Source organism: Enhydra lutris, unplaced genomic scaffold (assembly GCF_002288905.1).
Source record: "Enhydra lutris kenyoni isolate GAN:26980312 unplaced genomic scaffold, ASM228890v2 scaffoldscaffold38, whole genome shotgun sequence".
In the NCBI taxonomy this organism is placed as follows: domain Eukaryota; kingdom Metazoa; phylum Chordata; class Mammalia; order Carnivora; family Mustelidae; genus Enhydra; species Enhydra lutris.
Genome location: NW_019154122.1, coordinates 3,139,813 through 3,164,669, shown reverse-complemented (window position 1 = coordinate 3,164,669; position 24,857 = coordinate 3,139,813). Strand labels below are relative to the sequence as shown.

The 24,857-nt window shown below is 52.4% G+C and overlaps 1 protein-coding gene across 4 annotated transcripts in view; it reads left to right on the top strand.

Moving 5' to 3' along the window:
- LOC111154676 (EPH receptor B2) overlaps positions 1 to 22,841 on the top strand; it is a 120,664-nt gene extending 97,823 nt beyond the window's left edge. Inside the window, exons 6-16 of one of the 4 annotated variants that reach the window (XM_022514489.1) lie at positions 5,909 to 6,071; positions 8,114 to 8,222; positions 8,807 to 8,871; positions 15,883 to 16,005; positions 16,580 to 16,827; positions 17,804 to 18,019; positions 18,907 to 19,056; positions 20,174 to 20,367; positions 21,822 to 21,977; positions 22,436 to 22,538; positions 22,644 to 22,841. In XM_022514489.1, coding sequence (XP_022370197.1) covers positions 5,909 to 6,071; positions 8,114 to 8,222; positions 8,807 to 8,871; positions 15,883 to 16,005; positions 16,580 to 16,827; positions 17,804 to 18,019; positions 18,907 to 19,056; positions 20,174 to 20,367; positions 21,822 to 21,977; positions 22,436 to 22,538; positions 22,644 to 22,841 — 1,725 coding nt within the window. Of the gene's footprint in view, positions 1 to 5,908; positions 6,072 to 8,113; positions 8,223 to 8,803; positions 8,872 to 15,882; positions 16,006 to 16,579; positions 16,828 to 17,803; positions 18,020 to 18,906; positions 19,057 to 20,173; positions 20,368 to 21,821; positions 21,978 to 22,435; positions 22,545 to 22,643 lie in introns of those variants that run through there. The other 3 variants (XM_022514487.1, XM_022514488.1, XM_022514490.1) reach the window with 3 other exon arrangements.
- Positions 22,842 to 24,857: the final 2,016 nt, after the last annotated feature.

Genomic DNA, 24,857 nt, shown 5'->3' with positions numbered 1-24,857 from the left:
TCTGCCCTACTTTCTGCTGCGGACCGGCATCCCCAGGCATCTGATGTGGTGGCAGGACCGGCAGGCCCTGCCTGCAGAAGCTGCGGCCACCCCCAGCTCGCACAGCCTGAGCACACTCTGGCTCCGTCCTGTCGTTCCTCTCACAGCAGTGCCATTCATCCACTTGGATGGGAGGGGAAACTGAGGCACAGAGAATTTGTGCAACTTGTCCAAGAGCACCCAGCTGCTAAGTGGCGGAGCACGGATTTGGGCCTATGTCCTTGCTCTTTGCCTGGCTCTCCTGCCTTCTGGTTTTCTCTCGGGAATGCTTCTGGAATGACCATTGAAAGGTGGACAAGATCAGGATCTGAAGGAGTCTTAGGTACAAATGGTGAGAGAGGGACAGGCCCGAAGTATGGCTATGGTGAGACATGGCTCTATTCGGTCAGCCCCTCCTCCCAGGGCCTGGGGTGCAGTGAGGGGCAGCTTGGCCCTTGCCAGTGGGACATGGACACTGGTTCATTCAGTATTCACTGTCACCAACTTTGGGTGGAACCTGGGCTAGATACTGGAAACAGTGTGATTAGCCAGAGATCTCAGAGGCCTCAGGGCCTTCATAGTCCAGGGGAAGAGACAGATCCAGACATAAATAGCCATGTGACCAGTTGTGACACAGCTACAGAAGGGCCAGCAAAGGTCCTTAGGGGCACCAAGGCGGGGCCCATGATCTGGGTATAAGTGAGAGGATATCTTCATTTCAGTGACATTTGAGCTGAGCCTTGAAAGATGCTAGGAGTTCACCAGACAGACACGTGTTGAGAACAGTTATTCCAGACAGCAGGAACAGCACATGCAAAGGCCCTGGGGCAGGAGAAGGCAAGTGTGGAGGAGCAACATGAACAAGAACAAGATTAGTAGGGAAGGAGTTGGAGAAGGAGACAGGACTGGGTTGTGGTGGCCTTCCATGCCTTTGGAGTCTGGATTCAATTTAAAGTACTCCAGGAAGCCATTGGAAGGTTCTGGAATGATGTGATCTGACTTTGATTATGTTAAAGATCCCTGTAGCTTGCTGTGTGGAGAACAGACTGGAAGGGGTTCCTGGGGACACAAAACCTTTAGAGAGCTCTCACGGGACACCAAGTGAGAAACAATGGTGGCGTGGACTAGGGACTGGCAGCAGAGAGGTGAGAAACTGGCAGATTTGGACGGTATTCTGAAACTCAGGGGACCAGGGAAGTGTGAAGGACAACTCCCAGTGGATGGTGGGGCCTTTTCCTGGGGCCATTGTGGGTTTGTGACGTGGAGATGCACCTGTGGTGTTCACCAGGGGTGGAAAGGTAGAGCCAAGAACAGAGAGGAGGGTGTGCAGAGATAAAACAGAAATAGATGGACCAAATCAGGAGGATGGCAGGTCTAAGGAGAGAAAGAAAAAGGAGTGATGGCTGGTGTCGGAGGAGATGGCCTCGCAGGGAGAGGAACAGTCTCGACCCCCAGCTTCTCAGGCTTCCTTCCATCAGGGAGGGAGAGCTAGAATGTAGGATGGATTTCTGACAAGTCCACAGTCGGCTCTTCCCTAACATTTTGGAATCCTCTTGGTGCCTGCAATTGATTTCTTTAATGAAGGCCGCAGATCTTCCAAGGTAGGGAAGTTAAGCAGCCAGCCCTGCAGTCCCGTGCGGGCCCTGCCCCCACCCTCTTTCCCACTCCTTTCCTTCTTTAGAAAGGGCTCTTTTTGGAGCAGGCTCTCCGTTTGGCCTTACCCCAGCTCCACTGGGGATTTCCCAGCCTGCCCGGAGCTAAAAACCACTTTGCTGGAAGGCTTCTGGATGCGGCTGACGAATGGTGTTGGCCAGCCTGGTGCTGGCTGTTTCCATCAGCTCTGGCTTCCTGGGGGAGGTGGCCTCCTTGGGCAGCTGTCCCAGAGCACACAGGTTCATGCTCGCTTTGGCTCCCCCAGCACTCCAGGAGAAGATTCCTTTGTGGGGCCACCTATGGCACATGGGCCCCTGTAGACCTCCTCGATTCATGTGTATTCAAGAGAAATCTCTCCTTGGCAGAGCAGAAGGGAAGGAAGGTTGAGGGCAGTGGAGATGAGCTATGAAGGCCCAGGCTACCTTGTGGTCCGGGGTATGTGGAGCAGTGTGGACGGTTGTCCAGTGTGGACGTGGACAGACTTGTTCCCACACTCGCTCACTTTTGTATTCATTCATCCATTTCATGAACACTGGTGAAGGCTTATCCTGTCACTCTGCTGATAAGAACAAGGGCGAGAGCCAATATTTATTAAGCCTTATGTGTGCTGGAGACTATGCTAAAAGCTTTACCCATTTTTTTCCAATTGAATCTCCACACCCATTCTGTGTGGCATATGGTGGTGTTATCCCACTTTCAAGACGAGAAGACCGAGGCTCAGAGGGCTTAAGAAATGTACCCAGTGCCTCACCGGCCCATAGTCTCCGGGTAAGGATTCAAACTAAGGACTAGTGGATTTTTTTTTTTTTAAGATTTTATTTATCTATTTATTTAGAGAGTGTGAGTAAGTGGTGGGGGAGAGGAGGGGGGAGGGAAAGAGGGATTCTCCAGCAGACCCCGTGCTGAGTGTGGAGCCCGATGTGGGGCTCCATTCATGACCCTGAGATCGTGACCTGAGCCAAAATCAAGAGTTCTACACTTCACCGACCTAGCCACCCAGGTGCTCCAGGACTAGTGGATTTAATACTAAATTTCTTCCCCTAACTTGTTGATGCTTAGTCCTTATTCAGAAAAGGTGCTCCAGCCCCAGGGGGAGAAGAACTAAGGTCTTTCAGGCAGCTGCTTTGGGCCAGATACTACCTGATCACAACCCTGAGAGGTTGGCATTTATTGTTCCTTTTCTAGAGGGGAAAACAGAGGCCCAGGGGAGTGAAGGGTCTTTCCCAAAATCACAATGCAAGTAAGGGGAAGAATTGACATCTGAAAGGACTTCCAATCCCCTGCTCTGTGCTGTTTCCTGCTTTAGAGAAGCAGTCCATGAGGTTCGTTCATCATTCTTCTGAGGCACCTATGCCACTGGCATTACCTCCCATCTCCATCCTATAATCAGGAACTTAAAACTTCCTCCCTCTCTAAGTGGACCCCCACCCACGCAGTCTGCAGAATCCATCCCCTTTTCAAACCAGAGCGGATACCATGTTGGCTGGCGGCACCTAGTGGACAATCCTGGTACTGCAACCTGCATTCATAGATTTTTTTTTTTTTTTTTTTTTTTTTTTTAATAGTCTACAATGTTCATTCATTTGTTACCGACGGTAGTTAGTGAGCACTTACTGTGTGCTGAGCCTGCAGTCCCAGAGATATATGAGACAAGGTCTCTGCCTTCGGGAAACCCATAGTCCTTGGAGAAAACACATGCATATCAGAACAACAGGTGGGAAAGGAGACAATGGAATTGCAACTCTTTCTGGGACATCTGAGAAATTTCCCCAGCAAAGGTGGTCCTCGTACTAAGTCTTGATGAACAGGCAGATGGGGAAAGGGTATTTCCGATAGGGAAAACAGCACTTGCCAAGGCTCAGAGTGTCCAGGAAAGGTAGGGTTGCCAAATAAAATATAGGACACCAGTTACATTTAAATTTTTAAAAAATAATTTCTTAGTATAATTGTGTTTAAATATTGCATGGGAAAAACTTATACAAAAGAATTATTCATTGTTTATCTGAAATTCAGATTTAACTGAGCATCCTGCATTTTTATTTGCTAAATCTGGCAGCCCCACCAAGAAAGGGAGGGGAAGCCTTTGGATATGACTAGAGCCTGGAGGACACTGGGGATGTGGCAGGCAAGACTGGCAAAGGGCGAGTCGTGAAGGGTCTGGAATGCCAAACTGAGGAGTACAGCCTTTACCCTGTGGGCTTTGGGGCAGTTCTCTGTGTGTAAGCCTCTGTGCTTAATACAGGGGAATAAAACACAGCCACTCCCTTCAGGAGTTTATGGTCACGGTTGTGTGATCAGCCTGTGCCTAGGATGAGGGGACATAGCAGAAACCCCATCCTGGGGCATCCACGCAAGTGCTCCAGGGCTCAGAGGAGGAAAGGCACATCTGGCTGAGAGGTCAAGTAGGCTTCCTGGAGGAGGAGGCAGATGAGCTGGCTCAAGAAGAGAGATTTCCTACGTGCTGCTGCTCCCCGGGAGGTGTGAGGGGGTGGGGAGGAAGCACTCACAGGTGAGCCCCTTCTCTAGCCCCCATGTCCCAAGTTTTCTCACCTCCTTGCCTTCACACCTGGCACTCCTTGCCAAGCATGCCCTCCCCCTTTTTGACCTGGGTGACTACTGTTTGTTCTTCAGAATTCCATTGCACAACCCCACCCTGCAGAGAACGTTGCTTGACTTCACCCGATGGGCCCCCCCAGGCGAGGACATATGCCCCCGCGCACACTGTGCTTACCCTAACGGTATCAGTGCTTTATTCACAGTAATGCATTTCGTTGAGATGGCTGTGGCCATTCTTATCCCCATTTTACAGATGATGAAAAGGAGGCAAAGAGAGGTTAAGAAACTTACCAAGGTCACGAAGGTAATAAGTAGGAGAGTCAGGCCTTGAACCCAGGAAGTCTGGCTCCAACTTGTGATCTTAACCTCTAGGCTCTGGTGCTTGCCATGACATGACGCACCCTGAATTTAATTGTTTTGAGAGAGTTCTCAAGGGCTCTGTGCAGCGCACATGCACGTGACTGGAATGCACAATCAGGTGTGCATTTTTCTGCACAGAGGCTCATAGCTTTCATCAGCTTCTCAGAGGCGTTTGTGATCCTCCAAGGGCTGAAGGCTCCACGCTGTTTGTTTTTCTGAACCGAGCTTTCTGAATCCAGCACCCGTGCCTTGGTCCCTGGGAGTCCCCAGGGCCTCGTGCAAAGAGGTTGTCTGGGGAAGGTTTGGGGGTGGGTAGCGGACAGCTGTCTGCACGAGCGTCATACAGACTGGTAGGCACCTGCCTCCAATTCAAACAGCTCCATTCCCACGGCAGTGGCTCAACTTTGTCTTGTCCCGTACTCCTTGGGTCACCCTGGGTGGTCCGCAAGGCAGAACCGGAATTCTGCAGCCCTCAAAGGAGGGAACATCGGGTCTTGGGTATTCAAGCCTTGGACGTTAAAGGTAGCTCCCTGTAGGAGCCTGGTTTTGAATCCCAAAGCAGCCACCAGCTCATACATGACCTTGAGCTTCATTTCCCCCATCTGGGCCTTAATTCTTGCCACACTCAAGTGTGCTGTAGCTGAACAGGGGTCCTTCCACGTAAGCTATCAAGACATGGGGCAGGGAGGACGAAGAAGCAGGTAAGGTAGGCCCTCTTCCTGTTGTCTCCGGGAATTCACAGCCTAGACCTCAGGGTCTGCACGCAGTGGCCGCTGGGCGTGTGTGTACTAGTCAGCTATCAGCGAGGATGGTGCTGTGAGATAAATAGTCCCCAAAATACAACGGGTTCCAAGGACCTATTTTCTTGCTTATTGGTTGGAGTCTGTGGGTCAGCTGAAGTGGCCTAGGAGTTAGGTCAAGGTCTTTCCTACATGTTTCTCATTCTGGAACCAGCTGTTACCCCATGCTCAGCCCCATCATGGCTGAAGGCAGGAGCACAAGAGGCCAAGCCAACTCAACAAACACAAGTAAATCTTCCACTTGCATCATGTCCTCTAGAACGTTCCAAGAGCCAAAGCAAGACACATGGATAAATTCGGCATCCACAAAGTAGAGAAATATACTCTGCTTTCTCTTGTGGGAGGTCCTGGGAAGTCACATGCAAAAAGTATGGGTGTGGAATTCTGTGACAGGGAGGACGTGAAGAATCGGGAACCACAGATGTTTATCCAGTGGCCGAAGTTGCCCCAAGTGGCAGGAGTGGGCTCTGGGCCCACTGTGGGCAACAAGCTTGCTAACAGTCTTCTCTGTTCCTCGGCAGGAGCTCAGTGAGTACAACGCCACAGCCATAAAAAGCCCCACCAACACGGTCACTGTGCAGGGCCTCAAAGCCGGCGCCATCTATGTCTTCCAGGTGCGGGCACGCACCGTGGCGGGCTACGGGCGCTACAGCGGCAAGATGTACTTCCAGACCATGACAGAAGGTGAGCAACATCCAGAGGGCAAGAGGAGGCCACTGGCTCCACCAACAGAATAAACCAGAAGGCCCCCATTCTTTCCAAGTGCCTTTGGACAAATTAGAAAAGGTGTCCCCTCTTCTAGATGTCAGCCTTTCCCTGCTGGTCGGGAACAAGCCACCCAGAGAGGCCCCATGTCTGTGGCTGGAAAACACGTGGACTCCCCCATTGCTCTCCCGTCAGCCAGGCGGCTTCCTCTCACGGGACTGTCAGGAGCTCTGCCCTAACTTGCAGAGACACTCTGAGCAAGTTACTTCCCTTCCCTGGTCCAAATTTTTCTCATCTACAAAATGAAAGCGTCATATTCAGTCTTTGAGAGCACGCCGCGTTTATCCGTGCGCTGTTCCAATGACTTGTAGTTGGGTTGAGAGGAGTCCTGAAGTTCGGCAGGAAGAAGTGCTGGGATGGATTAGTGATGTCTGCCCTGGGCAAGAGAAGGGGAGGCGGCAGCCCATGTGCATGTGTCTCCCAGTCTGGGACCCCACAGTCTCTCAGTACACTTCCTGCTCTAATAATCTTTGAGGAACAGCAGAATTAAGAGAATGGACAGATGGACAGATAGAAATTATAGTGCTCATTCAGCCCTGTGTGGCCATGAGCAGCTCTGAGTCTCGGTTTTCTCATCTATACACGGGGATGGTGACAGCTATCTCATTATCATGATCATCATCGTCAAACTAATGTAAAGATGGGGGCTGAACCATTAGAACCTGGCCCAGAGTTGGCATGATGTCTCACACAGAGTTAAGGCCACAGTTGTCGTTCCCATGAGTCTGGTAGCCCTTTCACCAACCAGCCAAGCTCCAGAATAGCTTTACTTATGACCAGACTCCAGCGTCCCCTCTTAGCATCTGCTTTAACCACTGGTCATGGGCCTTGGCTTTTGCCTAGCTGAGCATCTCAGAGGTTTGGAGACGCATGAGTTCTTGCCTTACCACAAACATCCTCCCTAAGGCTAACGGTCTTAGCCAGGACACTAAAGCTACCTCCTCTGTAAAGCCCCACCCCCTTGTGACCAGCATCTTTACCTTTCTAGGCCCTCTTGCATGTTGGATGAGTGTCATCGACCTGGGGCATGGGGGACTGTCGCAAGACCCTTTATTAACTCAGCAATGCACGCTAGTGCTGAGGACCCGGAATTTACCTGGTCCCTGACTTCAACAAGCTCTTGTCTGGTCATGGAAGCAAATGAGAAGTAATAATAATTACATTAAAAACAATGATGGTCTTGATGGCATCAAAGATGTGCTAAGTGGTTTCCAAGAGCCTAGCCAAGGCTGGGGGCATTTTATGCATTATCTCTTTTAAACCCAGACACAAACCTGGGTTCACATGCTGGCTTTGGCCACTTCCTAACTGTGTGACCCCAAGCCAGTCATGGCGTTGCTAAGCCTCAGTGCCCTCATCTATATGTGGGGCAATCATAGGCACTGAATCATAGGAGGATTCTGAGAATCAAACAAGACACATAACATACTTAGCACAGTGACCCAAAAATAAAACACTCAATAACAGTAATAATCCATATTTACTGAGCAGTTACTATTCTACTACCTGTCCTTCTGAGTGCTCTACACAACAGCGCTCTGAGATGGGGACTATTGTCCCCACTCTACAGATGAGGAAACGAAGCCGCAGAGAGGTAAGTCACTTTACCAGAGGTCCCAAGCAGGAAGACACTGCCAGGACTCAAACCTAAGGAGTCTGGCCTCAGAGTCTGGGCTTCCGGCTGCCTCTCTGTATGTCAGCTTCTTATTATTATTGATTTTCATATCAACATTGAGGTATGATGCCCATTTTATAGATGAGAAACTAAGGGTTGGCTCAGTCCAAAGACTCGTCCAAGATTACGTGTGAGTGAGTACTGGTGCGTTCTCCATCTGGGCATGGGACAGATGCTGTCTCAGGAGCAGGAACAGAGTCTGGGGATCCCAGGAGACCTCGCGGGGTGGGGGGCATTAGGACTCCCAGAGCCAGGCAGACAACGCTCCACGTGCTTTCTCCCCCAGCCGAGTACCAGACCAGCATCCAGGAGAAGCTGCCGCTCATCATCGGCTCTTCAGCTGCTGGCCTGGTCTTCCTCATCGCTGTGGTCGTCATTGCCATCGTGTGCAACAGGTGGGTGGGTGCCCCCAGCCCTATCCAGGCCCAGCTGTCCATCCAGTCAACCAATCCTGAACAGTGTCTGTGAGCCAAAGGGTTATTCCCATCATTCCCAGGGCCAGGGAGAGGCCCAGGCAGGCCTCCTACCTAAATGGCCACCATTCGCTACAGTCCATCTCTTCGGGCTAGAGTTGCCTCGACAAGTCCATTATTCATGGAGGTGGCACATAGAGACACTAACTCTTCAGTGTGAAGGAATGTTCTTCTTCCTTAGATCCCCGCTGTAGAACAGACAGGGCCATAAGTTCAGATGGACAGAAGCCCCTGGGATTTCCGGGGCCATGGGAGATGACTTTGAAAGGGGCTTGGCCGGAGAGGGGATGCGGAAATAATGAGCCTGGACTTGAGGTGGGAGAGGTGGGAAGGGATGTGGGGGAGAGTCCAGGAAGGGTGAGGCTGCTAGGCCAGGGACTGACAGGGAGCCCTCTGGCAGGGGTGTGGTTTTGAGGGCCTGCCCTCCCTCTCCCTATCACCTACTGTGGCTCCCAGCTCCCCGGGGGCTTGCAGGTGGCTCCAGCCCTTTGCTCTTGTTCCAGAAGACGGGGGTTTGAGCGTGCTGACTCGGAGTACACGGACAAGCTGCAGCACTACACCAGTGGCCACAGTACGTACGCCCCAGTGGGGCCAGCACCCTTGGACCCTTTGCTAGTCGGTTCCCCAGCAACCTCTCCAGCCTCCTGCCACTGCCTCCCACCTTGCTGCAGCCAGACTAAATGTTGAGCTATTCCCGGAACGGGACAAGCTCACTCTCCCCTCTTGGCCTCTGCACCTGCCATCCCCTCTGCCCGGAGCATCGCCCGCCTTCTCTTTACCGGCGTGACTCTCTGTCTCCCTCAGCCTCAGCCGCCGCATATACAAACCACTCTGAGCAGCCTCCCCTGACCCCCACCCCACCCTGACTTCAGGGCCCGGTCTGTGGTTGCACAGCGCCCCCTTACCCGGCTGCATCATGATGGCTATGTCCTTGTCTCCCCAACATTTTGGTGGGAGCTCCCAAGACACTGACACTCACCAGTGCCCCTGAACGCCAGCGCGCTGCCCGGCACTTAGCACACAGTAGGTCCCTGTTTATACAATAAATCCACGAGTTGCATGAGATGCTGAGGACCCCAGGCTCTGGCCCGAGGGGTGGCGGGCCCTGTCACTCTTTCCTAGTGATCCCTCTGATAACCACTGCCCCCTATCCAAGGCCTCCCCAGTGTCCCATCCCATCTCAGGCCAGGGCTGGGGGCACACAGGTGCCACACACCCAGAGCAGACGGCCCCTCTCAAGGGGCCCAGCAGAGACAGAAGCAGAACCAATATAGGGCAGGACGGGGTGGGCGGGGCAGCGGGGAGAAGCTTCATGCTCACTTCCACTCACACAGAGGCAGGAATTCCACATGGGTCCCATATAGCTTCTCAAACTGTACTCAGTGGGGTACAGCTTCTGAGATGCCACTGGGTAAGACAGGCCATCAGCGTAACCCTTCACATGTCACACAGTCTTTGTGACCTACTGTGTATGCCAGGCTCTGTTTTAGGTAGCTGGGGATACACAAGTTAGCAAACCACATATCCCCAGCCTTGCAGAACTTAGATTCTGATGGGAGGGACGGGGACCAAAAGAAAGACATGTAGTCACTGAGAAAAGCACATGGCCTGCTAGAAGATAAAAGCACTATGGCAAAAGGCAAAGTAGAACAGGGTGACAGGTTGAGAATTACAAGTTCAGGTCAATAGAATTGCTTATTCAGATAGGACTATTGGGGTTGGCCTCACTGAGAGGGTTTCAGTTGAGCAGAGACATGAACGAGCTGCATGGACAGACCTGAGGGAAGAGCTTCCCAGTCAGAAGGAAGAGCCAGTGCAAAGGCCCTGAGGCTGAAGTGTGCCTGGCAGGTTTTAGGAACAGCCAGGAGGCTCGTGTGACTGGAGCAGAATGAGAAGGCAGGAGGGACCCCAGCATGCAGATCCTTGTCAGCCATTGCAGGGCCTCTAGAAGGGTCTGAACCAAAGACTGACATGGTCTGAGTTATAGTTTTGACAGGACTTCTCTGGCTGCTGAGGGGCAAGTGGAGTGACAGGGCTGCAGGGTACCCGGTAGGACAGAAGCAGGGAGACCTGTGAGGTGGCTGTTGGCATCACCCAGGGAAGATTCTCGATTCTGGCATGTTCTGAAAATACTAGATTTGCTGCAGGATTGGATGTGGGGTGTGCAGGAGAGAGCAGAGTCAAGGAGTTCTAAATATCAAGCCTCTGGGTTAACAGCCAATTGGAATTAAAAGTTCCTGAGCTTAAAAAATCATTTTAGACATAAATGTAAAAACTCATTAAACCATTAAAAATTTCCAGAAGACAATTTAGGTAACTATGTCACTGATATTCTAAGCCTAAAAGCAGTGGAAAGCTCACAAGAAAAAGGAGGAACAATTTAACTACACTGAAATTTAAAAAATTACCTGTACTCTATTTTTTTTTTTTTAAGATTTTATTTATTTATTTGACAGACAGAGATCACAAGTAGGCAGAGAAGCAGACAGATAGAGAGAGGTGGAAGCAGGCTCCCTGCAGAGTACAGAGCCTGATGTGGGGCTCGATCCCAGGACACTAGGACCATGACCTGAGCTGAAGGCAGAGGCTTTAACCCACTGAGCCACCCAGGTGCCCCAAAAAATTACCTGTACTCTAAACGTAAAAGTCATAAATTACATCACCCCCTTCTATTCCCCAAGTAATGAAATCATGGTTATAGATAGAGGCTGACTGTACCGAGTGTACTCTGTTGCCCAGACCTGTTTAAATGCTTTACGTGTATTTGTTCATTTAATCCTTAAAATTATCCTTGTAATATGATTGAGTACGAGGGAACCAAGACCCATAGAGGTCACACAGCAGCTCAGGGCCAGAGCCAAGGTCCACACTCCTTGCCACGCCATGTTGCCCACACCTGGCTAAGCTGGAATAAGGGGGGCTCACATGCTCTGTCATCTGGAGCCATGTGGGAACATCACTGTTGAGTGTGTGAGTCACCAACAAGGAAACAGGGGACAGCAGGGATTTATTTTTAAAATAGAGCCCAGGATTTGTTCATGGATGAACACATTCTAAGGCTCAGCTCCTACGCCCTCCATCTAAAGAAGGGCTTCGGTTTTCTCAAAGCACGGCCAGCCCTGTAGCCCAACACCCACTAGAAACCCTGTGTGGCCAGGACCCAGGAAGAAGCTGAGGCCCAGAGATGCGTGGGACTGACTTAAGTCACCCTCACTGGCTCACATGTGCCGTCGTTCAGCAGGTGCTGAATGAGGACCAAGATCTGTGATTACTGGATGGGGTCCAGAGGGCCAACCTGGTTTCTCATCCCTGCTCCACCAATGGCCCGCTCTGTGACCTTGCAGAAGTCATCGAGCCTCTCTGAACCTTGGTGTCTTTACGTGGGAAGTAGCCAGAATGATGCTTCTTTCACAGAATTGTGAGGATTAAATGAATTAATGGATATGAAAGTGCTTCCTAAAAATATTTAATAATAGCCAACGCTTCTCTATAGCTGGTAACAATTATTCAGTGTTTTCTATCCCCAGACTACTATACTAAGCCCTTTAAAAAGATTTTCATTTAATCCTTGCAGTCCCCTTATGAGGTAGTGAAGCACAGAGAGGTTCAGTAATTTCCCCAAGGGCCCACAGCTGTATCAATAGTGCGGTTGATCCTCAGTTCAAGTTCATAACATCATTAAACTGATCTTCAGTTCAAACGCATAAAGCAGCTTATTTGTGATTATTATTACCAGCAGACCCAGAACTCAAACCAGATCTCTGAATATCTGGTTCCTCCTCCCTCCTTCATCCTGAATTTCCCCTCTGGGTTCAGGACAGCACGTAGTGGCCCTGACAGTCGTAAGTCATCCAAACAACAGCCCAGTATTTTCTGGAGACTCGGACTACAGAGATCCTCGGCCAGCTTCAGTGCAGCAAATATCCTGTCCTGGGAGCTGGGCCTTGAGCTTCCCTTCCATTCCATGTCCACGACATGTCCTGTGTCCCCTTCCATTCCAGGACACAGGATGGGAAGGCATCCAGAAGAAAACCATAGCCTGGCGGCTGAAAGTGTAGACTCACAGCCACATGACCTGAATTCAGACCCCACGTCTGCCACTTATCAACTCTGTCCTTGTCATCTTGGGCAGGTCGTCCAACCTTTCTTATCCCACAGTGTGCTCATCCAAACAATGGGGATAATATTAGGTTGGGCCAAATGAAATTGCCTGCTTTGTAGGTCAGCAGCAGTCAAATACTAATAATTTCATAAAGCTCAGCCTAATAATAGCATTTCCCAGGTAGGGTTGTCGGGAGGGTTAATTGGACAGGTATCTATAAAGTACCCAGACCAGGGCCTGGGGCCTGGCAAACCCACAAGGAATTGTGAGCAGATTGTGATATGAACGGTGAGATGAAACCAGAGGGTCACAGAAGCAGGGACAGCTCAGAGCCATACATCCAATCAGTGTTTATTAAGCATCTACTAAATAAGCACCTTCACACACATACTCCAGAGAAAACATTCTAGAGCAAGGGCTCATAACTTGGGGTTCACAGACCCCCAAGAGCTTCAAGGGCCCATGAACATTCCAAAATTATATGCTGAGTCTAGGAGTGTGACACACAGGTGAATAATTTTCAAGGAGCAGATTCATAGCTTCTGTCAAATTCTCAAAGCCATCCATGACCCCAAAGGGGAGGAAAGAGAAAAAGAGGACAGTCCGGTAGGCAATGCTATTACTCTTTCAATAAGCATTTCATGAGCACCCTCTATGTGCCAGGTTCTAGGATTTAGCATGAACTAGACAGACGTGGCCTCTGTCCCCCTGAGGGAGAGAGTGGAAAGCAAGTCCGCACAGGCAGCAGAGTGGTCCAGAAAGGGGAGCCAGGAGGCTGTGGGCATGCGTATGGAAGACTTAGTACAAGGTAGGAGAGCCATACAGACGTCAGAGCCTTACAAGTGGCTGCAGAGACAGGGCTTCAGAGCCTAAAGAGAGAGCATGGATCTCCACTGTAAGGATCCAGGCAAGTTTCACAGAGGAGGTGACATTTGATCTGGACACAAAGAGGAAGAGAAGGGTATTGCAGGTGGAGGTAACCCCATGAACAAAGCACAAAGGCCAGAAATTATAAGGTGTGTCTGACAAATAATTCTTTTTGGTGGCATATAGAGGGGCAGGGACCTATAGCTGGGGCCCAGCACGGAGGGCTTGGAATGCCAGGTGAAGGCACTTGCCTTACTCTTGCAAGCAATGGAGAGCCCTCCTGGCCAAGGGTCGGGGATGGCATCTGAGCAGTTGGCAGTGCCCAAGTCAGCTTTGAGCTCCTGCTGCGCTTCTCCTCAGCTCCTGGGGCTCCTGGGGCTGACCCATTCCTGTCCTCCCTCTGCAGCTGGCCTGACAGAAAGGGCTTCCCCCAGTCCTATTGGAGGGAGGCTGAAAGTCAGTCACCGAAACCCACAGAGCCCTGAGTTTGAGCCAGAAAAGGAGCTTCTCCCAGGAACTGATGTCCCTGTTCTGGGGAGTGCTGATTGGGAGTCGTGGCTGAACAGTCCAGGAGGAAGAGGCCTGGGCCAGATCTAGTTGGACTGCACACAGGAGGCCATGAGTCTGATGATTAACACTATGGCCCTTGGCTCAAGTCTGACAGACCTGGGTTCAAGTCCTGGCTGTGCCATTTGCTAGCTGTGTGGCCTTGGGCAGATCACTTAGACTTTCTGAGCGGCCGTTCCCCCATGCATGAAATGGGAATAAGGATTCCCTTCCCCCAAGAGTTGTTGGGTGCGGATGAGATAATGCATACCGAGAGCCTGACCCAGTGTTGGGCACAAGGGCTCGACCAGTGGTAGCTGCAATCATTCTTTTATCTCAATCACCTGGATTCTGCTCAGCTCTGTAGACACTGAGTGTCTATTGCATGAAGAGCTTTGTTCGAGCCCCACGTTGGGGGTGGAGATTACTTAAAAATAAAACCTTGTAGGGGCACCTGGGTGGCTCAGTGGGTTAAAGCCTCTGCCTTCGGCTCGGGTCATGATCCCGGGGTCCTGGGATTGAGCCCCGCATCGGGCTCTCTGCTCAGCGGGAAGTCTGATTCCTCTTCTCTCTCTGCCTGCCGCTCTGCCTACTTGTGATCTCCGTCTGCCAAATGAATAAATAAAAATCTTTAAAAAAAGAAAAGAAAAGAAGAGAAAGAAAACCTTTTAAATAAATAAGTGATGGGCTAGACAAACACCCACATAAATAATCCAAAATAAAGCTAATGTATCAGAACGGCAGTTGGCAGACTTTTCTGTAAAGGACCAGAGAGTAAATATTTTAAATTTTGATAGCCATATGGTCCTATTGTATCTATTCAATTCAGTCGCCGGAGTGTGAAAGCAGCCACAGGCAAAGGAATGCTGGCAGCTGTGTTCCAATAAAACTTTATTTAGCAAATGGTCAGTGGGCCGGTTTGCCAACACATGTGTTAAAGGTTCCAACCTTAGATTCTTGGAATGTCTGAAACAGACACTGAGAGTGGTCACCTAACATGTCCAAGGTCACACAGCTGAGCAGGGTTGGTGGCCCCACTCACCAACCAGTTAAGCCTTACTCCAGTCAAGCCCAGGAACTCCAGCTTCCTACTCCTAGAGCTACCGCCTCCAAAGTCATGGCTCCTGGAGCAATAAGAGAATGTGGGCAGGGAGCTGGGGAAGCCAGAGGGAGGCCTGGACAGCAGAAGACCAGTTACCTCAGAGGGAGAAGGTGGGATGGATCATCCTTCCCTTCCTTCCAAGTGTTTTGCTGGCTCAGTGCTAGGGTCAGAATTAGGTGTTTGGCGTCCAAGTCTTAGGTGTTTGGCACCCTTAATTTCTGCACCAAATAAAAAAGTACATCAAATCAAGAGTCAAATTAATTTACCGCATATCCTGCCTTATATTGATCACCAGGGAATTTGAGATCTAGAAGGATTTAAGACCTAGCTAGTGAGGGACTTGGGAAGTGGCGCCAGAAACCATGGGTCCTCAGACCCTGGTGAGTGGGCAGCCCATCCAGGCTCTGGGGCCTGCCTGGGAGAGCTGAGATAGCCAGGAATTTTCCTAAAGGAGAGGATGCTTTAATTAGGCCTAAAAAGACAGAGAGGTCTCTGTAGCAGACACCCAAGAACATGGGCTATTGCCTGCTCTTTCTGTATTTCTGTTCCAAATCTCTCTCTCTTCCTTCTTGACTTCCTCTTTCTTTGCTTTGCACCCCTAATTCTCTAACACAAGAGTGACAAACCTATCTATCCTTTTATGCCCACACCCGTAACAGACATTGCTAATCAATCCTGACAGTCCTTTAGCTCCTTCGGGAAGACATTACTAATCATTTAGAGTTGGAACAAGAGCTGGAACCTATTTGTTCTCCTGCTAAGCTCTCTGTTCTCACCCTTCTACTCAGCTCAATGCCCATCTGCTCACTGAAGCCCAGAGAGGCCAAGTGACCTGCAAAGGGTTGCCCAGTTCTTATGGGGCTGCACGGGTGTGTATTTCCCTCCACAGAGAGACTAGTGCTAGCCTTTCCATCTGTCCACATCTTGAGTCTGTGCATGTGACCAAGCCTGGTCTTATCCCCCAGTGACCCCAGGCATGAAGATCTACATCGACCCTTTCACCTATGAGGACCCCAATGAGGCAGTGCGGGAGTTTGCCAAGGAAATTGACATCTCCTGTGTCAAAATTGAGCAGGTGATTGGAGCAGGTAGGTGTCTGGGGCTCTCCCAGGTACCATGGCCTCAGCCATGAGTGGGGAGTACTCTTGGGGCAGAGGGTAGGATGTGGGGCAGGAACTTCAGAGGATCCTCTAAGACATGGAGGTTCACATTACCAAAGGTAGAAAAGTCCTCAAAGGTCATCCAGTAAAATCACCTCATCAACATATGAGGAAACTGAGGCATGGGGCTGGGAAGGAGCTTACATATCATGTCAGAGATTGACCTAGGTCTAGAACCCCATTCTCTGGACTCAGTCTAGTCCTTTGTCCTTCCCACCATTCATCCAGGTCCCTTTCTCCATCTTCCCAGGTTCCCCTACAGCCTTGCCCCATGCCCAGCTAAATACCATGGGACAGCTGTGAAGAGCTTACTCTACTCCCAGTGGTGGCTAGGAGCTTTCTGGGCCCCCAATTCTACAAAGGGGTTCTTTGTCTAAGAGGATAAGTTGACCCCTGGGGAGAAGAAGCTCCTTCAGGACCCAGGAGTGGAGGTTACAAGGAGTGGGAGGTGGCACTTCACCTGGCAAGTGACATCCCGCCTCTCTTGGTGTATGTGTCCCAGGGGAGTTTGGCGAGGTATGCAGTGGCCACCTAAAACTACCGGGCAAGAGAGAGATCTTTGTAGCCATCAAGACACTCAAGTCAGGCTATACTGAGAAGCAGCGCCGGGACTTCCTGAGCGAGGCCTCCATCATGGGCCAGTTCGACCACCCCAACGTCATCCACCTGGAGGGTGTTGTCACCAAGAGCACACCTGTGATGATCATCACTGAGTTCATGGAGAACGGCTCCCTGGACTCCTTCCTCCGGGTAGGGGAAACCAAGAGTGCCAGGGGCCCGCAGATGGGGAGGAAAAGGAGCGGTGGACATAGCTTCGTGGCGTCAAAGCCTGGTGGGGTCTTGGGAAAGATCCAAGTCAGGAATGGCTTCATGCTGCCTCTTTCCATTCCCTTACCCATGGCAGGCATTGCTAATCAATCCCAGAACTCTATCCCACTAAACCAGGAAGCCATCTCAGAATCCTTTTCATTCTAGGAAACTATAACCAGTCAGTTAGAGTTGGCACACAACTGAAATCTCTTGCTGTCTGTGCTCTTAGCCAGCTTCTCATTATGCACAAGAGAAAGGGAGACTCAAAGACAGGTAGAGTTTGTCCGGGCTTACCTAGAGGGTCAAGGTGAGAGCCAAGACTGAAACCAGGTCTCTTGAACCCTGATCCAGGGTTTTCACCAGATTTTGGATTTCTCCAAAGCTATATGTGCTGGGGGATGGAGTCTGGAGCTTAAGGTCAAGAAAGGAAAGTTTCCAGACCCCTCTCTCTCCCCTCCCCGCGCCGGGAGATCACAGTCAATCAGTTGGACGAAGAGCACAGAAGCATGTTACTAAACTAGCTGCCATTTAGCAAACATTTACTGAGCATCTAGTATGTGCCAGGCACCTTCCATGCACCTTCTCATTTAACTCAGCCCTGGGAGGTGGGTGTAACTTATCCCCATTTAACAGCCAGATGGGAAAACAGACTCAAGAAGTCAGGTCACTTGTCCAAGGTTGCACAGTCAGCAAAGGGCAGACCCAGAGTCAGATCAGCTGGGTCAAATGAAACCTGTGTTCTTTTCTCCACCCTGAAACTGGCCTCTCATGGGCCTCTCTAAGCATCTGAATCCTTTCCACAGGGAGCATGAAGCCCGGGCGGCGCGTCCTGCTCTGGTTTCCCGTTGTGTGGATGATCCAGAGCTCTGAGTCATGCCCTTCCACTCACTGTGTGTTTCCTCCACTTCTCCCAAAGCAAAACGATGGGCAGTTCACAGTCATCCAGCTGGTGGGCATGCTGCGGGGGATCGCGGCCGGCATGAAGTACCTGGCAGACATGAACTACGTCCACCGCGACCTGGCCGCCCGTAACATCCTGGTCAACAGCAACCTGGTCTGCAAGGTGTCTGACTTCGGGCTCTCACGCTTTCTGGAGGATGACACCTCAGACCCCACGTACACCAGTGCGCTGGTAAGATGGAAACAGAGAGCCTTTTCCGGGGGGGCGTGGTACCGGGCAAGAGGGCTTAGGTGTCCCTCTCTCCCTACGATATGTTTTTACCGACTCCTGCTCGTGCCAAGCACCATGCTGGGCCCTGGAAACAGAGACACAAACCACCGTCTCTGCCTCCTTGACACTCACAGGCTGTGCGGGGACACAGATGTGCAGAGAAACATGGAATAAAAAGAGCTATGAGTCAGGGCACCTGTCTGGGGAGGCTGAGGAAGGCTTGCTGAGAGGCAGTGATATCTGAGCTGGAAGCTGAAGGGCCAGTGAAAGGTGGTCAGATGCCACGTTCTCAAGGCAAGATGAGACTAGAACACAGACTGTAAGCGGGAAGGTGGTGGGCAGTAACGCGGGAGAAGCAGGCAGGGCTGACCCTGGAGAACCTCGATGCCAAGTTCAGGACTCTCTCCTGCTGAAGAGTTCAAAACAGAAGGGCATAAGGCCCGGCCCCTGCCCAAAGAGCTCAGATGGAGGACAAGAAGAGCCAAGCACGCAGGCAAATGATTTGAGTACTGCTCTGTAGGAGAAGTGCCTCCTGGAGGGAGAGACACAGGCCACAGGATTAAAAAGAGTGGGCAACTCTTGGGGATGTAGGGAAAGATTTTCAGAAACGCTTAAAGGATGAGAAGAGGTTTCCAGATGGCAGAATGAGAAGAGGCATTCCACGCGGGGGGTCGGGAGAACAGCCTGTACAAATTCCCAAGGCCCGAAGTAGCACGGTGAGTTCAAGAAAGAATGAGGTGCTTCATGGGATTGGTACAGCACAGGGCTGAGGGCGAGGAGTAGTACTGAGAACAGAGGCCAGACGGATCAGCCTCCCACCCATTAACCCTCCTCATTCTGTTCCCCAGGGTGGGAAAATCCCCATCCGCTGGACGGCCCCAGAAGCCATCCAGTACCGGAAGTTCACCTCAGCCAGTGACGTGTGGAGCTATGGTATCGTCATGTGGGAGGTGATGTCCTACGGGGAGCGACCCTACTGGGACATGACCAACCAGGACGTAAGTTTCCAAGGGGGCCGGGCCCAGCCCAATGTTGGGTGATTCTAATGTCTGCACAGGATCCCGGACTCTCTGGGGGTCGAGTAGGAAAGACCTACTCATCCACAATTCAGCAAATCTTCAAGATGCTTTCACCTTGTGGCCAGCCCCGAATGAGAACATAGCTGTCCCTGAGGTATTTTCCATGTAACTGCGGGACAAGGCAATTATTCCAGGAACCAGTTGTTGTTATCAGGAACTTTGCGAGCAGGTGCTAAATTGGAGAAGGCGGGTGTCGAGTCCTGTAGGGGTTGAGGCAAGGGCCACGTGAGCAAGATCAGTCAGAAAGCCTTCCCAGAACAGGGGGAGCACACACTGTAGTAGGACTTGGAGACATGAGGATGTCGAAGGGGAAGAATAGGCTGTGCAAAGGCCCAGAGGTGGGATGCTGAGGGAGAGGGCCGGGGAACGGTAGGGAGGAAAGATGGTCAGAAAGGATGATAAGGTTCCATAATGGAGTGTTTGAAAGCCAACCCAACACATTTGGATTTGCAACAACACAGAAAAGAAAGGACTTAAAGAAGCTTCTCGAGCAGGGAGGGTGACCCACAGTCCAGCTGGGGAAGGTGAGTCTGGGCCTGTGGCAGGACAGATTGGAGAGAGGCGTTTTGAGCTTCTTTTCCTGACAGAGGAGTGGGCGGAGCCGTGTACAGCCACACCGTGGGGTCCGACCCGGGAGACATGCCTCACCTGGAGTGGTAATTGGCACCGAAAACAAGAGTTGTTGTCACCCTGGGGTGAAGGGCCAGAGAGAGGAGTCCTAGGAAAGGAAAAAGTGGTCCACAAGAGGGTCAGCCTGGTAGACATTGAGGCAAAAGGTATCTCGGGGTGCCGGCTTTCCCAAGATTGGGAGAGGGGGCAGTCACGCAGCCCCCCACAGATCAGACTGAGGCCACAGATGGTGGGAACCCAGGGGAGGGGCATCCCTGGGGCTGTGTCCAGGAGGCGGAGGCAGTTGTCATGGCAACCAAATAGGTCTGCCCTGCTGCAGAGGTCGAGGGGAAAAATAGGTCAGGTGCGAGGCAGACGCTCTTTATCCCACCCGCCCCACCCCACTCTGGCCCTGTGTCGTCCCCAGGTAATTAATGCCATCGAGCAGGACTACCGGCTGCCGCCCCCCATGGACTGCCCCAGCGCCCTGCACCAGCTCATGCTGGACTGCTGGCAGAAGGACCGCAACCACCGGCCTAAGTTTGGCCAGATCGTCAACACGCTGGACAAAATGATCCGAAACCCCAACAGCCTCAAAGCCATGGCACCCCTCTCCTCTGGGTACGGCTCTGGTCTGGCCTCACCCCTCCTCCCAGTGCGTCTCTGCCCCCGTCCTCAGCCGGCCCTTCCTCTCCCTGAATCCCAACCCCTCCCCAGCCCTGCCCAGGCTCCCCCTGCTTCAGGCAGCTGGGGGTCAAGGAAGGCCAGCACAAGCTTCTTTGGGCATCGGCCCTGCCTGGTGGTGCAGAGGAGGCTGGGACACAGTGGAGGAGAAGGAAGTGGTAGAGACGGTGAAGGAAGCACTTTTTAAAGCATGGCCGTGGTCAGAGAGGACAGCATTTAAGAAAAAATTATCAGAATCTGGGTTGGTAAACAGGTTGACTGGTCACCGGGCTTCCTTCCTAGCTCCCTTCCTGCTCAAACATGGACCCTCTGACCTACCTCTGCGTCCTCCCCAGCACCGCCGTGCACACGCGCACACACACACAGAGACACGCTTACACAGTCCTACGCACCGTCAGGCACAAGAACTCATGCTTACGCTCCCCCACAAATGGTCTCACACACGGATACACACCCATTTGCAGGCCCTCACGCCTACCCTCCCTACATGTTCAGAAGTACAGACACACACAGACGCACGCTCACTCACTGTTCCTGACTCAGCTGGACGAGCGTTAGCTCCAGCGACCTGAGGCCTGCCTCCTCCCAGTGGTCCCCGGGCATATGCTCCCTCAGACCTGGGTCCAACACCGCCTTGCTTGGGTGGCTGCCCCAGACCCCTGTCCCCCCCAGCCCTGCACACTCTTTCTCTTTGGGACCCTATCAGAGTTTCTGCGGGGCGTCCAGCCAGGGGTCCTCAGGGTCTGGGGCTGGCTTTTTCCAAACACTCTTTGGGCCCAAGTCCTTCACCTGCCAAGTTTTTATGGCCCATAGTTAGCGTTTGTCTCTACCTGTCGCTTCCCACCAGGACCCCATCAGCCACTCCTGACTCTCCGGATAAAATCACTCTAAGCTTTGAGCCCTGTGAGGGTCATTTCCACCCCGGCTTTCTCCCATGAGCACTGCCAGCCTTGTCTAGACTTTGGAGGTGCAACCCACAGTTTCCCAGAGCATACCCAGGCTGGGGAAGGACGGGGGACGCAGCGACTCGTAGCACAGTTAGTGTGGCTGAACTCCCCGCTCCTGACCATCAGAGGCTTGGAGAAGCATCTCGCTCCTCACCACTGTGGGCCAGCCTCCCAGCAGCCTGTTCAGAGGCACCCCTGGACTTCCCAGGGGGCCTCATTGTTGAGTCCTGCACACACACACTCGCATAGTCACGTACAAACGTGTCTCCTTGACATAGGTGCAAATGCACACCCACTCTCATACAGAAATACATACACACTCACCTTCGTCCCCACAGTTGGATACACAGGTGCAGGTACAAAGCCCGCAGCGGCCCCCTGCCCTCACCCTTGCCCCCCTCCCAGCACCTGCCCTAACCATCCGTCACCCACCCCCGCCCCCAGAATCAACCTGCCGCTGCTGGACCGCACCATCCCTGACTACACCAGCTTTAACACGGTGGACGAGTGGCTGGAGGCCATCAAGATGGGACAATACAAGGAGAGCTTCGCCAACGCCGGCTTCACCTCCTTCGATGTCGTGTCACAGATGATGATGGAGTAAGTGCCCGGCTGTCTCGCCCACCATTACCAGTACTGCTCCCCAGCCATCCCACCAAGCCGGGGTCTCTGGAGGGCGAGGAGTCACGTTCAGATCAACCCCCAGGTCTGCCTGTGGCCAAGGGCAAATCAGAACCTCCCTGCACCCCAGCTGTTTTCTGTAAACCAGAGGTCGTTAGGAAGACCAAAGGGATATACAGTGTGTGTGTACTTCATAAATGCAAGTTCCTTTCCCCTTCCCTGGAGCAGAGGAGACCCCGTGCACCTGAGTGTCCTGACTCCCAGTCCCAGGCTCCTTCCATCCCCACTAGTCAGTCCAGCACTGGGAATCTACCCACTCACCCCTTCCCTTGCTCTCTTCAGCAGGAAACCCCTGGAGAAGCCCAGGCAGCTCTCCACCCGGCCCAAGGTCTCCCCCACCCCCACATTTCCCTAACACACATGCTTCTCTCCCAAAGGGACATTCTCCGGGTTGGGGTCACGTTGGCTGGCCACCAGAAAAAAATCCTGAACAGTATCCAGGTGATGCGGGCACAGATGAACCAAATCCAGTCTGTGGAGGTTTGACGCTCACCCGCCTCGGCTCACCTCTCCCTCCAGGCCCCCGCCCCCTCCGCCCCACACGCCGGCCCCCTGGTTCTCCGTCCACGTCCACCGCGGGCTCAGCCGCCTGCCAGGAGGCCACGGGCAGCAGGAAGAACCAAGCAGCACTCCAGCCACGAGACCTCACCAGGAATATGTGAAACTCAGATGATGGAAAAAAGGGAACGGGGACAAAAGAAAACAGATCCTGGGAGGGGGCGGGAAATACAAGAAATATTTTTTAAAGAGGATTCTCATAAGGAAAGCGATCATTGTTCTTAGGGAAAATTTTAAAAAAAAAAAAAAAAGGGCTTGGGAGATCCACGCGATTAGTCCCAACTGGAGACCAAAAGCAGTTTCTCTCCAATTGCCTTTGGGAAGGCGACCTGGCCAGAGCCAAGAAACACTTTCAGGAAAACCAATGTGAAGGGAGAGACAGGGGCCACCCTTCTCTCCCGACCCTGAGCTGCTCTTCCAGGCTTCACTCAACAGCCACAGGCCAGGCAGAGGTGGCCACCGCCACGGGAACCGTTCCCACTGCCGCTGGGCAAACAGAATTTTTCTGTCTTTGGAGAATATTTCAGAAACTCTGATGAAAAAGACTTGCTTCTCCTGTCGGCTCCTGGGGCTGAAAGGGGGCTTTTGTCCTCCTCAGTCGGGGAGACCATGGGGACACCGGAAAGGTCAGCCTTCCTGAGGATGACCGGCCCCCCCAGGACTGCCGCGCCACGTCTCTGTCGCGCCGCGCGGTGCCCGGCAGCCCCCGCCTGGAGGCCTGTTGCTGCGGTGACCGCCATCAGCTACGACTGCCACTGAGAAAGGATTGCTCCTGCATTTGGGTTTGTTTACAGCAATTCGTGGACTCGGGGGTATTTTGGTCAGGGGTGGATTTGGTTTGGGGGATTTGTTTGTTGGGTTTTTTTTTTTTTAATGACAATGAAGTGACACTTTGACATTTCCTACATTTTGAGGACTTGATCCTTCTCCAAGAAGAAGGTGCTTTCTGCTTACTGACTTAGGCAATACACCAAGGGCGAGATTTTATATGCACATTTCTGGATTTTTTATATGGTTTTCATTGACACTCTTCCCTCCTCCCCCTGCAGAGTGTTCCCCTCCCCTGCTGCCAGGCCTCACCAAAGCCAACTGCCACGGGGCCATCTGGGCCATGCAGAGACCGAGTGAGGATGAGGGGCTGGGGTAGAGGAGCCCCCCACCCAGGACTGCTTTGGAAAGCACCAGATTGAGAAGGAAGCAGGCCCTAGGACTGCAGAACCACACATCTTGTCCACTTCCCCACCCCCCCGCCCCAGTCTGCCCAGTGCTTCCCAGGCAAATAGGCCCCTTTGAGGTTCCCGAGAGCCCTCAGATGGCCAGAACCCGGTTCTGCCTCTGGTAGCCTGAGCCGGGCCTCAGATCATTCACTGTGATATCCCAGCTCTCCAGAGTGTCACCCTGAGAGGCGTATCCTTTCCTCCCCTCAGGGGAAAGTGTATGGTTTCTCTCCGACCCCCCTTGCCCAGGTCTGAAGGTCTTAGCTGGGCTGGCAGGAGAGAACCATCAGCCGTGGGGTCTGGCCGCAAAGTCCCTCCTGTGGGCAAACGCAGGCACCTGAGCGGAACAATCGGTTAGTGAATTGAATGGAAATAAACATTTTAGTTATAAAACGACCCCTGTTCTCTGTAAGTTCCAAGAGAGACTCTGGCACCTTGGGACATGTCAAGTGACCCACGATGCTCTTCTAAGGGACCCTTCCTTCCTCGGGCTTCTAGAAGGCCCAAGGCTGAGAAAACGGATGAAGGACACCAAAGGTCCATGTGGCCCCTCTGACTCTGGCTTGGCAAAGGCACAGGCAACAAAAGAAGCAGGTTGACAGTGGCTCAGAATTCAGCGTTGGATGCCCTGCAAATTAGGGTGAGCCTCTACAGGAGGCATCAGGGGCAGGGAGTAGACAGGGGTGCCCTCGGCCCTCCTGGGCCAGAGGAAGGGGCGGGGGGGTCAGGGTGTTACGTAAGCTGTGATTGTGGTAGTGTGAGGGTCCTGGAGTACCCATGGACCCCTCCAGCCAAAGCCGCAGGTAAGATCAGCTTATCCCGGTCAACGCTAATCTCTGCAAATGCGCTCCTACGCACACGTCATCCGGAATCTTTGTGTGGAAGGAGGAGGCCGGAAGGCGTATGTGCTGTGGATGTCAAGTCCAGGTGGGGAGGGAGAGGCAGAGGCTCCACATCTCAGACCTTCCCCCTTTGTCCGTGGGAGACTGACCCATGGGAAGGATCCTGGCCGCAGGTGGCCCCC